The sequence below is a fragment of the Harpia harpyja genome, chromosome 15 (assembly GCF_026419915.1).
Source record: "Harpia harpyja isolate bHarHar1 chromosome 15, bHarHar1 primary haplotype, whole genome shotgun sequence".
NCBI classification, from domain to species: Eukaryota; Metazoa; Chordata; class Aves; order Accipitriformes; family Accipitridae; genus Harpia; species Harpia harpyja.
This window is the reverse complement of record NC_068954.1, coordinates 17,668,849-17,681,808: the sequence shown is the minus strand read 5'-3', so window position 1 is coordinate 17,681,808 and position 12,960 is coordinate 17,668,849. Positions and strand designations below refer to the sequence as shown.

Here is a 12,960-nt window from a genome sequence, read left to right as displayed (position 1 = left end):
TTTGTGCAGTAAAGTCAGCAGAAATGCACATTTGCCTCCATCACAGATGTGCAAAGGTTGACATCTTAAGTCAAGCCTCTTTTCATTAGTGATTTAAGCCGATACCCTACAATGTGCAATGCACCTTCATATTGATACAACTACATAGATGGTATTTGTAAACTTACCAGCTTGACTTCTGTGTTTTGATCCATTCAGTAAAGAACAGTAAACTACAGTCTGAGATAGACAAGTTTTATCATCAGCAACAGAATCCAAATATAGAAGGTGGCAGAAGTCAAATTATTGATACAGGATGACTGCTCTCAAAATACTTCCGATTTCCACTAAGCTAGCCTAGACTTACACTGATTTTACAAGACTAATGATTAGGATCTGAAATTTCAGAACTTGGTCAACTCCAGTGTCAGAATGACAACAACGGCAGGGCCTTAACTACCTCACATAACATCCTCAACATAGCTCTGCCAACTCATGCAATGGGTAGCAATGATGAGCTGTGTAAAAAAAATTAATACTCCCAAAGAAACTGGGTTTTGCCCTGTAAGACTTAGAACATTCAAAAGAATGATTATTCTCCTATTTTATGCAGATTGAAAATTGCAACATTTCTGGCTCCTTGCCAGATTTGCATGAAAGATAATTTTGATTCTACATGCTGCTCTTGTTTTCAATCATCAATCAAACCAGTGACACATCTTGGTGTTCATTAATTACTTTGTACATTTTTTTAGTTTATTTCATTACTTTGCATGCACCAATACATTTAATAAGTAAAAGCTGTATCATTTATATAGTGGCAATCAGCCATCAGTTAAGAGCTACCTAAATAGCTGGATGACATTATTGTACCCCATCACCTCTGGATAATTGCAGTACCTAAAACAAATATAATACTGTTTCCTTTCAAAGAAATTTCAATAAAGTCTACAAAAGAAGTGTTTTTAGAATAGATGAAACCCTGATGATGTATCCTGTCAGGCACACACTCTTCGTTACCGAGAGGGTGGTCAAACACTGGAACAGGCTTCCTAGAGAGGTGGTCGATGCCCCAAGGCTGTCAGTGTTTAAGAGGCATTTGGACAATGCCCTCAGTAACATGCTTTAAATTTTGGTCAGCCCTGAAGTGGTCAGGCAGTTGGACTAGATGATGGTTGTAGGTCCCTTCCAACTGAAATAGCCTGTTCTATTCTAATACCATACCCTGACTAACAACATTCTCACAAACTACCCAAGGGATTTAAAAAAAAAAAAAAATCAAAATTTTAGATTTACACTGTAGGTTAAATATTGCTAAGTCTTAGTAAAGTGTATGATCTGATGTGTTGTACTACACAGATTCACAGTAGTATAAATTAAACTCAAAAATAGATCTAAAAATCCTCCATTATCGTTATTTCAAACAAATTTTCTTTTTAATGTTTGAACTCCTGTATTTTCTTGCTACAGCCAAAAGACTACATAATTTACATGAGTCATTGCTCCTTGAAACTGCAGCCTATGTGCGCTTAAGATACACACTCAGAGCAGCAAGCAGAAGAGAACCAGGTCCAGGTTTGCTGCGGGAGCAAATTCACTACTTTGCCCTGAGATTAAATCCCACTTTTCCAGTCCCATGTCCCTTCTCACACTCACAGATACACACATACTTCAGCCATCACTCTACTGCTTTCTCAAAACTCCTTACTTTTTCTTCTTGCACTGACAAGCTGCAAAGGACTGGGAATAGAATGGGATACTGAGATAAGGAATCAAACACAGGGGAGGCAACAGCATCTCCAAAAACGTACTACCAGAAAAACTTAGTCCAAAGTTATCCCTTCACACAAGGTAGCTAATGACCTGGAAGAGAGAACTTTAGAGTAGATTTTCCATTGCATTGCCCATACATGGGTGCTCAGTGAAGGTTATGTGCAGTTAAATACAGTCCTGGAATTTGTGTGGGGTTTTCTTCATTGCACAACAATGGAAAGACATTTTTACAATGATTTACTAGAAGAAAAAATAACTGAGATCAAACTATAACTGTTGCCAACAACTATTGGCAGCAAGCATTAAGAGAATTATGACAGCCATATTAACCTCTTCACTTTGGTAATAAATCATGATTTTCCATTGATTCCCACAGTTAGATTTAAAACAGAAACCCATAAAGAAGACAACTTTGTGTGAATATTTAGGATAAAACAACATAGACGTTAGCTTACGATAGAATAAGCTTACAACCAGCAATTTATTTTTTTTTAAATTTCTATCGAAAGTTGCTTTATACTGTGTTAACTGCAATAGCTTTATGTTCACCAACTAAAGAAGTATGGATCAGGTGAGAGAGCTGACTAAAGCGGAAAAAAACACAGTTACTTCATTCTAAAATCTAAGCACCAAATGACCAGCTGTCATTCTTCACTCTGTTTAACCACCACAACAGTCTTTTTACTGAAAGCTCACCATAGCTACTGAGAAAGGCAAGGGGAAAACTACAGGGGAAAAATATAATACATCTTATAAGTGAAATATTAGCTCTTAAATTCATTCACGAACTACATTAGTTTTCAACTACTCTATTTGCCCACCAAAGCCACTGGTGCAGTGTTAGTGAACTGCAGTTATGATTAATGCAGACTCATTACTGCTGAAAAAGCAATGAGATGCTAAAATTTCCACACCACATGACTACTCATTTACCATTGAGGGGTCTGTGGGTGCAGGAAGCCCCTCATCAGCATCCTCCTTGATAACATCCTAACAACAACAAAATATTATGGTTTGGGTAAAATGATCAAGGGCTTAACAAAAAATATGAAGTAAACAGTGAGTGAGAACGATCTCGTAATAATACATAACTCAACAGAAACACATTTGTTTTCCTTAAGTGATTAAAGATTTTACCACCTTTTAATAGCTTTGCTCATTGTACCAATATCCTAGAAATATACTGATTGACAAGTGAGTCTTTTACTTTTTTAAGCTTCCCTTAGTTCTTTATTCCATTTGAACAGCCATCTGTCAGTAAAATAAATACTGTTAAATAGGCATTTTATTATTCTATAGGAAGCTAGAAAAGTCTGCTCGTTTTTCCTTTTCAATGGGTAAATAAAGTGGAATTATATGTACTTAGAAAACCAAGCTATAACTGAGGCATACTTAAGATAAAATGTATTTTGTTTTAAGTATTTAAAACATTCCTTTTAACTTTTTACTTTGGCCTTCCAATTTCTAGTATTCTCTACAACATTAAAGGTTGTCATTTTATCTTATAAAATTTGAATATAAATTTACAAGTAGCAGTCTTTCTTACAGTATTACACTATATCAATTTCTTTACTGTAGTACAGCTGGCATTTTCATTAAAATATTTTCTTGCCAATATTACAGGTCACACTCCTCTATCTTGATACCTGGATGTTAGAATTGGTTTTCCTAAGTAATTTCTAAAGTTAAAACAAAATACATTTTACATTACATGTTAATAACACCTTTGCTTTAACTATTTGTAATATAGAGCTTGTACTTGTCTAATAGTGAATCATCATTAATAACCTTCATTTTCATTACTCACTATATGTATTGTCTAGGTTAGTATTTGAATTATCCTTCAAAATACTTACTAGGCCATTGTTCTGATCTCTGGACAAACTCGTTTTTAGTGGTGGACGTGAGATGAGATGAGAACTGCCAGGGTAATACCTTGGCATGTAAAGATATGGGGCAAAGAATGGCTATGGAAAAAAAAAACGTAACAAAAAAGGGACAAACAATTACACAAATCAAAATGTAATAATAAAATAAAACTTATTTCAACAAAACACATCCTCTAGTTGAGTTTCATAAAGTGAAAAATAGCAATTACTAATAGCTTGCTTTACTTTTTGCATTGAACAGAATTCAGTCAAAAGCTCTGGAGTGAGTTCTTCAAAATCCCTCAGCGCCAATGGGTGCTCTCACATGGTATTCTGGAGGAACAGAGTTGGAGTGGTTTTGGTAGCTACACTCTAACACCTGTTCTGAGTATGGGAAAAGGATAATTTAAGGATAATTCTGATAATTTCACTCTCTCAGACCTGCTAAACCCAAAACTGGATGCTCAGTAAAACTTACAATGTTTCATAATATTGAAGACAACTGTACCAAAAGAAAAAAAAGGTGATGCATAATAGCATCACTAGAACTCCCCATATTTGTGGTAACCAATCTGAAGGCTTCCACAAATACTAGATTTTATAAATCTATAAACAGATTTTTATAGCAGACAATATTTGAGCTTTGTTTTGTTGGAAATACATCAATGCATGTTGTTCAATACAAATACCATTTTAAAGGACAACGTTAATTATCATAAACCAAATATCAGAATAATTTTTAGAAACAGAAATACTTTTTTTCCCCTCCATAAATATCAATTAACTCTAATAATGATTTTTATAACCAGGTTCCTTTTTATACTTTTTTACTAACAATTTTCAAGAAAATAAACACTATCCAAGTTTCCAAAAGTCTTATCAGCACAGCAGTGTAAAGGGTCTAAATGAGAACTCAGGCTTTTAATAAAGTCTCTTCTAGAAGATACAGAGATCTCAAAATTACAAATATACTTCCAGCAGTGGACTCCATATGCTCCAATCTTTCAAGTTTTAAAATCAACTGTAAAAACACATTCCCTGAAATTCACATGCTACCCACTGGCACACAACAAAACCTCTCCGTGTGTGTATGCACAAGTATGCATTTAAGTCATGAACCTTACAACTGGCAATGCAGTTAGGAAGTACAAACTGCTTTTCCAATATTGTGAAATTTTGTTTTGACCTATCTGTGAATTTGAGTTAAGTTTTGAAATAAAGATTTTCATCTCTGTATCAATTCTCTTTTAAGGCAATGTAATGGAAAGCAATAGAGCCTTTAGCCTTTAAGAAAGCAGAATTACAGTGCTCATTGCTTTCAATTCATTATCCAGTTCTTAAAAACAAATACACAGAAATCTCAAAATCATGGCTGTATTACAAATTTCTGATGTTTCTATACTGAGCATTTAAAAAATTGTATTACCCAGCTATTTAACAAAACAGAACATAGTATTTGGTTTGTGTCTCTGCACATGACAAGATTCTGGGTAGTCTACTGCACCAAATTCAGCACAGAGTAAATAATTTTACGACCCAATGGCCAATATATGAGGGAGAAGTAAAATTTGTTGAAGTATTCCACTTTGGATTTGTCTATAAGGACTAAGAAAAACCTCTGCATTCAGAACTGAGAAATTAAAGTTTAAATCCTGTGTACATCAAATACTTAGATGGCATATGTTACAAGTTTGAGTAATTTCTGAAAAACAGAAATGGTTCCATATTCTTAGCTGCTAGAGGTAGTCTTTGCACACTCTTTCACACAATTACCACAAAAAGTTCATACGCTCTTCCAACATATGAAGTGACATGATATTCATTGTAACTGTTAGTCTAAATGTGGAAGTTTGGTTTGGTTTGTTTTAAACAGGTAGGAGAAAAAACACCTAGCCTTTGCTTTACATTTATTGGTTAGTATAGGATGAGTCAGAAAATTCATTGATCTAAAACTATTTCACTGTCATAAGGCACAGATTCTATGGTATTTTCTGAAAATGAAACTCTCTTCAAAAAAAGTTCACGTTATTTCTGGAATAATTAAATGCCTAAGTTTTCCACTAACAGCTTAAACCACGTGGTAAACCCCCAAGCATGAAATGCTTAATGATCATACTGCATTCAAGTGCCTAGCTCTCACTGCAAAGACTATCCTCTGAAATACAGAATGAGCACCTGTTTGTTGGTTGCAAGTCATCAAACTACAAAGCAATGAAAAAACCCTGTCCAATAAGGCAATTATCCCACAATTCTTTCATAATTTCTAATTATGCCTTGAGCCCACTTCAGCTACTCCACTGCTTCCAAGCCGTGGGATTAATTCTCCATTATAGGCTTGAACTCTACAGCCTCAATCTTCATTTGAAGTACGGTAATACCGATATGAAAACATGAGATCAACATAAATACATGTTGGGCATAAACCAGCGTAGAGCTGTTCTCCAAGTTTGGAGATAGCCTATAAAGCATAAGTGTGGTGTTTATTGGTTTTCCAAGATATCAAACAATTTGCTCCTCTTTTGCAAAAAAATCTTCACATACCATGATTTCTAGTTCCCTCCTAGGAAATTCCAATTAGACTTGCCTACTGCTCTAACCTTCCCCAGAAGAAACATGATCTCCATAATGTTCCATGATAGCAGCAATTTTGAGAAGCTGAACTTGAATCCAACTTGTAGCCAGGCCATTAGACAGTGGTAAAATGTACACATCCAGCATAGTCCTATACTGAGAGCCAAAGCACCAAGTTGAAGAGCTGCTAAATGGGACTATAATCTTTCCTTTACAGCTATACAGAGGGAGAATGGGGTTTTAAACCAAAAATGAATAGATTATGTCACTGGAAGTTCAAGGTCCGTAACATAGGAGCATCTAAAGAACAAAGCAGAAATGCACGTAATAAAAAAAATTGTATTTCCTAAAAATAAACAGAGGGTTTTTTTCCCCCAACAGCTCAAGGGCTTTTTTCTTAAGCACAAACAAATCCCTAAAGACTACAGGACAGGAACTATTTACTGGTCTGAATAAGGCACCTATCCCCAAACCTTAGGGTGGTTTTGCATAAAATTAGGGCATTTCCACAGAAGCATTTGAACCCATTGTGTTGTGTCATACAGATACCCAAGACCTCTCCCAGAAACTTCTGCTGGGGAAAGCCTATTCTTCAGTTGCTGCTCTTTTTTTAAACACCATTCTTACAAAAACCTGAGAAGTGAAGTATGATTACAAATGCTGAAGGAAACAGCCTTTCAGTCTAAATTTTCTACTATTATAAGGTTCTCATCACTTACCTCAGTATGTGGTGTCCATGACAGTACCTTTGTGACTCCAAAGTAATGAATATAGCTCTTTGTCAATATTTGAAAGTGTGAAACACTAAAAACAATTATACCTTAGAAGGGCAGTATAAAATTCCAGAAAGAAAGGTCAAAACAGAAGTATTTTAGTCTTCAGCAGGCAAAAAAGTAAGCATGCCTGTAAGCCTGTGTATGCAGTTAATACAAATGAAAAAATAAACTGATTGTAAGAACAGCTTATGACTCACCAATAATTGCTTTTGTAATGCTTATTAGAGCCAAAACCAATACAAGTTTCAACTGCATATCACCCCACACTTTAAACCTTGTCATGTACAGTAACACAAACACAAAAACAGGGCTTCCAATTAAACGCCTACTTGAACAAAGCTGAGCTAGTATCAGCATGAAGATTCATGTGACAAGCGTTTATCAGTGTTGGACTACTTCAAAGTATATGTCATTTTAAGTTATTTTTGACAAAACAGTATATTGTCACTGTATTGAGGGTATATAAGAATAATGTTAGAACAAATAACTTAAAAACTTCTATGCTATGTGTACTCTTTTCTGTCTTGGTTAACAAACACTGATTTAGGAATAACTCAATTTTCTTTCCAGCTTATTGGCTTAAACATTTACCTACAGTCACATCTGCTTAAAGTTGAGGCCATTTCCTGTACATAGAAGCAAGCTATGACTTATACCAGCTTCTAGGTTTTTTTTCCTGATAATACTTCAGAAAAAAAAAAAGTAAAAAATAAAGTTTAAAAATACTGAATATATCCCACAAAAATAGAAAGTGTAGATTTGATCTGACTATACAGTAAAGTACTTCATTCAATTTTCAAGTGAGCCATGCCCAGGACTATGCTTCCTGAGGCCCACAAATAGCTGAAAAACATCTTTCATGCAATTTATGTTAATTCCTTTAAACTAGTGCAACACCAGTTTAGGGAAAAGATCCCAGAATAACTTTAAAAAGAGACAAAAGGGAAGACAGACATACATTCTTGTGATGTAGGTCCCCACTTGAGTTTCTGTATGTTTTAACCAAAGTCACCAAGAAAAAGCCAGGATCCCTTCCGTCGTCTGTGAGCAAGTATGTGAACGATTGAGCACAGTTTACCCCACAAAAATAAAATAAAAAAATCCTGTAATATTCTACAATTGAGCAGTGTCTCAAAATGATTTGACCTTTTTTCCCCTTGTGTAATTTGTTTTTCTGATGCAATTTACCACATTTCTCCCCCAGACTACACTGCCTGAACATTACTGTGAAATTTACCAATTTGTGGACTTTTCTCCATTCCTAACAAAACTTGCGTGGGTCTTTTAATATTTTATAGATGACATCTGCAATATTACCAGGTTAAATCAGAAGAATGTTAACTGGTTCTCGATTATTTACCCGATTGTAAAATGGATGCTGAGGTCCTGTCATACCACTATAGTAACTGCTATGAGGTTGTGGTGATAAAACTCCACTATTGAAAGGCCCATTGAAAGAGGTTGTAGAAGAGCAAGCTGATGAAGGCTGACTGAACAGAGATGTTGCTCTAGCAGGTGCCTCATGTAAAGGCAACGTGGGGTAAGGAAGTCCTCCAATATTCATTTGATCCCTTGCAGCACGAACATCTGAAAAATAAAAAGGTAAAAAAGAATGAGATTTTGCTTGAAATATTTGAAAAAGTTTTCATTTGTTTGCCAATTCATTACAGTACATTTTTGTGTGTTTAGCTCCAACCAGAAATCATCAAGTAGAATGTCAAATGTCACTTTCAGCTGCATTCAGCTGATTTCTCTTGAGGATCACATATACACAGGAGTCTTTAGGAGAGTTAGGACAATTTACTGCATAAATTTATGTAGCATATTAAATGCCTCTAAACATTCTCTCTCAGAGAGAACAAGTTACAAATCCCAACCCAAATGGGAAGAAATGCAGGAATACATCACACCAAGTATGTCTCTGATGGTAAGTATGTCTGATGTGATAGTCAGACCTGTACCATTTCTGAAGAGATTAATGAGACAGAGCGTTGTGAACAAAGTTAGGCCATCCCACTGCAGCTATCAAGTACAGAGAAGGAAGTTGGAAAAAGTAAGAACAAAAAGGATTCCAGTTGACTGAAGAAAAGTGTCATGACAGAAAAGACAGGCAAAGGGAACTATTAATACCTGAATTCAGTTCCCACCTAGAATACTGACTGTCATACTAAAGATTCATAAGGATCCTATTTGAAATTTAAAGTTCTGGTTTTCTTTAAAGCTTTAGCATCTCTTAAGAGGTGGGAATGTTAGGATGCCTTAGCCTTACTCTAGAGCCAATAGCAATTCCTAAGACTGGACAAGAAGTGCCATATCATCCATCAAATCAATCCACAGCAGCAGTGGGCAGTCAGAACATTTAATGCTGAGCAGAGTGTTTTTGCAGAACAGAACATACCTGAACCTCACTGCATTTTTTTCAGACTACAAGCAAGTAAAGAAAACTGCTTAACAACCACTCCACAATAAACAACTCTTGCCCTAGGATGAATTAAGTATCATACTATAGCAGACTAAAAAGTAACTCAGGAGTACCAGCTGCACAGGTATCTAGTGGGGTATACATCAAATGGAGATGTTCCACTTTGTTTCACTGGCTTCGGTTCTGCAGGACCTTACTGACACTATTCAAAATTGTTAACAAGAATCTGGAACTCAACTCACATCTCTACTACTAAAATACCATTGTGTGTATTAGTTTCCTCCATCTGCTAAAGCAGTCTTCAAATCAAGAACAGTGGATTCCCCCCTCCAAAAAAGAAGCTTTAGTCTTGTACAATCTGGCTTTTACAGCAAAGCTACTAAGTGAAGCTGAGTGGCCTGTTACTGAAGTCAAATCAGACAACCTGAAGGTCTGATTTGATGAACAAATCAGGAATTCAGCATGACACATGAAGTAGCTCTACCTAAAATGAAAAGAAATAATATAATTGTCATTTTCCATTTATTTGAAAGCATACTCACCTGCAATGATTTCTCGTAGCTTGGGATCTAAGTTTACAGTACATGGCAAAAAGGTTCTTACATCACGTGCAACAAGAACAGGTGTTCGCGAAGATAAAAATACTTCAAAGTTCCGTATATCTCCATCAATTTCAAGTAAAGGTTCAACATCTTTAGTTGTAGGAATATTCTTTGAAATTCTGTGGTGGAAAAAAATTAGATAAATCATAAACCATGTTTGTTACACTATGACTTCCATTTGCATAGTGATATTCTGGTGTGCAATACTATTGCGCTTGCATCCACTCTCCCTATTTTCTGGAAAATGAAGAGAACCCATGAAGAGCTGCACCGTCTGCAGAAAGAACAATTTAACATTTTCTAATATGCAGAAAATCTCAAACTGCTAAGTAATCTGATCTAATTGTATGCTTCAGAGAAATCTCAAAGAAGCCACACAGAAGACTAAAATCAGATCAGGGATTTATAGGTCAGTAACATCAAATCCAAAGTAAGGGGAAGTTAACATTTGTCAACATTAACCTCAAACATCCATTCAAATTCTGATATCCTAATCAGAAATTCCATGGTTAAAAATCTCATTTTTAAACTACCATTTCTTGTAACAGGAACACTCGGGCATCTTAGACATGGATCAAAACCCAACTGTGCATGATTTCGTGGTAAAAAGTGGAAAAACAACTGTCTGCTTTCAAGTAATTCACCTTCTAAGACAAGAAGCCACAAACAGAAGAGAACAACAAAACAATGAGACATGATCAATAATATAGGGGACTGTTGATGCATTATGACTATTCTCAAGCAATGGTGGGAGTTTTTTGTAAGCACTAGTACAAAGGACAGTTTTATGAAGGAACAAGGAGAAGGATTAAATGTTAGCCTTGTGGAAGTTAATGAAAAGCTCCTACTAAATGCAAGCAAGTGATGGAGGCTGACATGATGGGTCAGATGGACTTGTTGACATCTCATCTCAAAGTATCATGACTGGTATCTCATCTGATACCAAATTAGAAATTATAATCTAAATTAAAGCTTACTAAAATGAAAAAATGTTTCTGACACCCAGTATAATAAAAACAGAAACAGTGAAAGAATGCACTGAGAATGGTTGACATGGTTATAGTAATGACTATAAAGTGACTGTGACAGCACTCTACATGGATACCAATGAAGTAACCATGCTGTATTTAAAGTAAAAATAGAAAAAAGTTATGAGAAAAAAATATAAAAATAAAAATCTTTATATAAATATGAATTATGCATTTCACTAGTTAATGGCTTTTCCCAAAGACGTATTATAATCGCAGTTCTATAAAAAGGGATGACTTTGCATAGACATGTTGACTGCTCTGTGAGCTGCTGTAACTTGCTAAGAAGTTAGCATAGCACAAAGAAAGCGTAAGAATTTTCTCTGATTACCGGACAATTAAAGCAGCTAAGGCAGTTGCCAGTGCTGTCGTGGGGGAAAGGAGTGCACTGATGCATGGATGGAAAGGGAGGAAGGAGCCCTCATGTACACTCAGTAACCTATCAATGTCCAGCCAAGAATCTCTTACATTAAATAATTATACACTGATGTGTCTATGAAGAGAAAAGAACGTAACACTAAAAAAAAAAATCTGGTTGTAATTGAATTGTTTTTTTAATACAGCTAATGAACTAAATCTATCATTAGCTGATCGATCTTACCTTATTTCACAATTTGTTAAGCCTTTTAAAAGCAATGATCTTCTTTTATCTTTATTTTTAGATCCTCCATAAAAAGAATTTTATGTACCATGGGATTATTCCAGAGACAACAGCGGCAGATTTACACAGAATATTTAGCATTTAATGTTAAGAGAAATAATAGAATTGAGGATCAATGCTAGATGTTTGAAGTAAGGGCAACTCTTTTACATTAAAAATGTATTTTAACTATGTGTTCATCTTTCAATCTGATTTTTTAGGATGGTCTTGCCCTATACTAAAAGTAGAATTAACAAATTCCTATAAATTTTACCAGAAAACATCTGAATGGACCATGTACCTAACAGACGGAGGATACTGCCATACCATGCTGTCATAAGCAGTATCTACAAATAACTTTATTCACAGTGAGATGTTACTTCTACAGCATAGAAAATGTAACAAATATAAAATGTAAAAGCAAGTATAGCCTATTCTAACAAAGGTTCTGATCTTCTAAATCATTACAAGCAGCTGTCCGGATGGCAGTGGGATTATCCACTTCAGAAAAATTCAATGCATGTAAAGCTTCACAGGCTCCAGCCTTAAAAGAATAAAAGGTGGTGCTTCTGTAGGAAGAGAAACTTGACACCCAGAAGTAGGTTACAGTTTCAAAGAATGGAAACAGTCCATTCGCCAACAGTGTTTAAAGAAATCTAGTAGGAGCTAAAAGTAGTCCTCACCTCAAGTAGTGAATGGTGAAAAGAAAAAAAAAAAAGAACAACATTGGCAGTATCAAAGTAAAACTTATATACTCAACAGAATCTGAGAAGTGTATATCTTATGCTAATATTTAGCTACTACCTTAGGTTCTTCTATTTTGCCTTATATAAAACTACGACTAAACTGACTGTAAATGTATATGTTTTTATTCAAACATCAGAAATGTAAAAAAACCAAAACCACTAATGCACACTTTAGTTATCTATATTTACTGTGAGTATTCTAGACAAGAGTTCAACACTGGCAAAATGAAAATTAAGTCCTTTTTAAGTCAGGGACTGAGGAGTTAAAAGAGTGGCCTACTTCAACACTTAAATCTACAAAATAAAAAGCCAAAAGAGAATGTGACATAGATTTAAATAAAACACACAGCTGATGAATCACATGAAACAAATTAGCTGAATTTTAATGCCAGCTCTACTTAAGTCTGAATGCGAACAGTGTTCTGAATATGATGAACAAAGCTACTGTTCAGAAGCCAATAGCCCACTGCTGGTGCGCAGATTGAAGTCTCTATTCTAACCTCCTAAGCTCAATGTCTTAAAACTATGCCTTTGAAAGAAATATTTATGTAAATG

General features: G+C 35.2%; 1 protein-coding gene across 3 annotated transcripts in view; it reads right to left on the bottom strand.

Moving 5' to 3' along the window:
* The window catches only part of KIDINS220 (kinase D interacting substrate 220), a 95,966-nt gene that overhangs the window by 11,830 nt on the left and 71,176 nt on the right, over positions 1-12,960 (bottom strand). Inside the window, exons 23-26 of one of the 3 annotated variants that reach the window (XM_052809312.1) lie at positions 9,932-10,110; positions 8,328-8,554; positions 3,609-3,719; positions 2,686-2,742 (exon numbers count right to left, since the gene is read on the bottom strand). In XM_052809312.1, the coding sequence (XP_052665272.1) occupies positions 2,686-2,742; positions 3,609-3,719; positions 8,328-8,554; positions 9,932-10,110 (574 nt within the window). The remainder of the gene's footprint in view (positions 1-2,685; positions 2,743-3,608; positions 3,720-8,327; positions 8,555-9,931; positions 10,111-12,960) is intronic. The other 2 variants (XM_052809313.1, XM_052809314.1) reach the window with 2 other exon arrangements.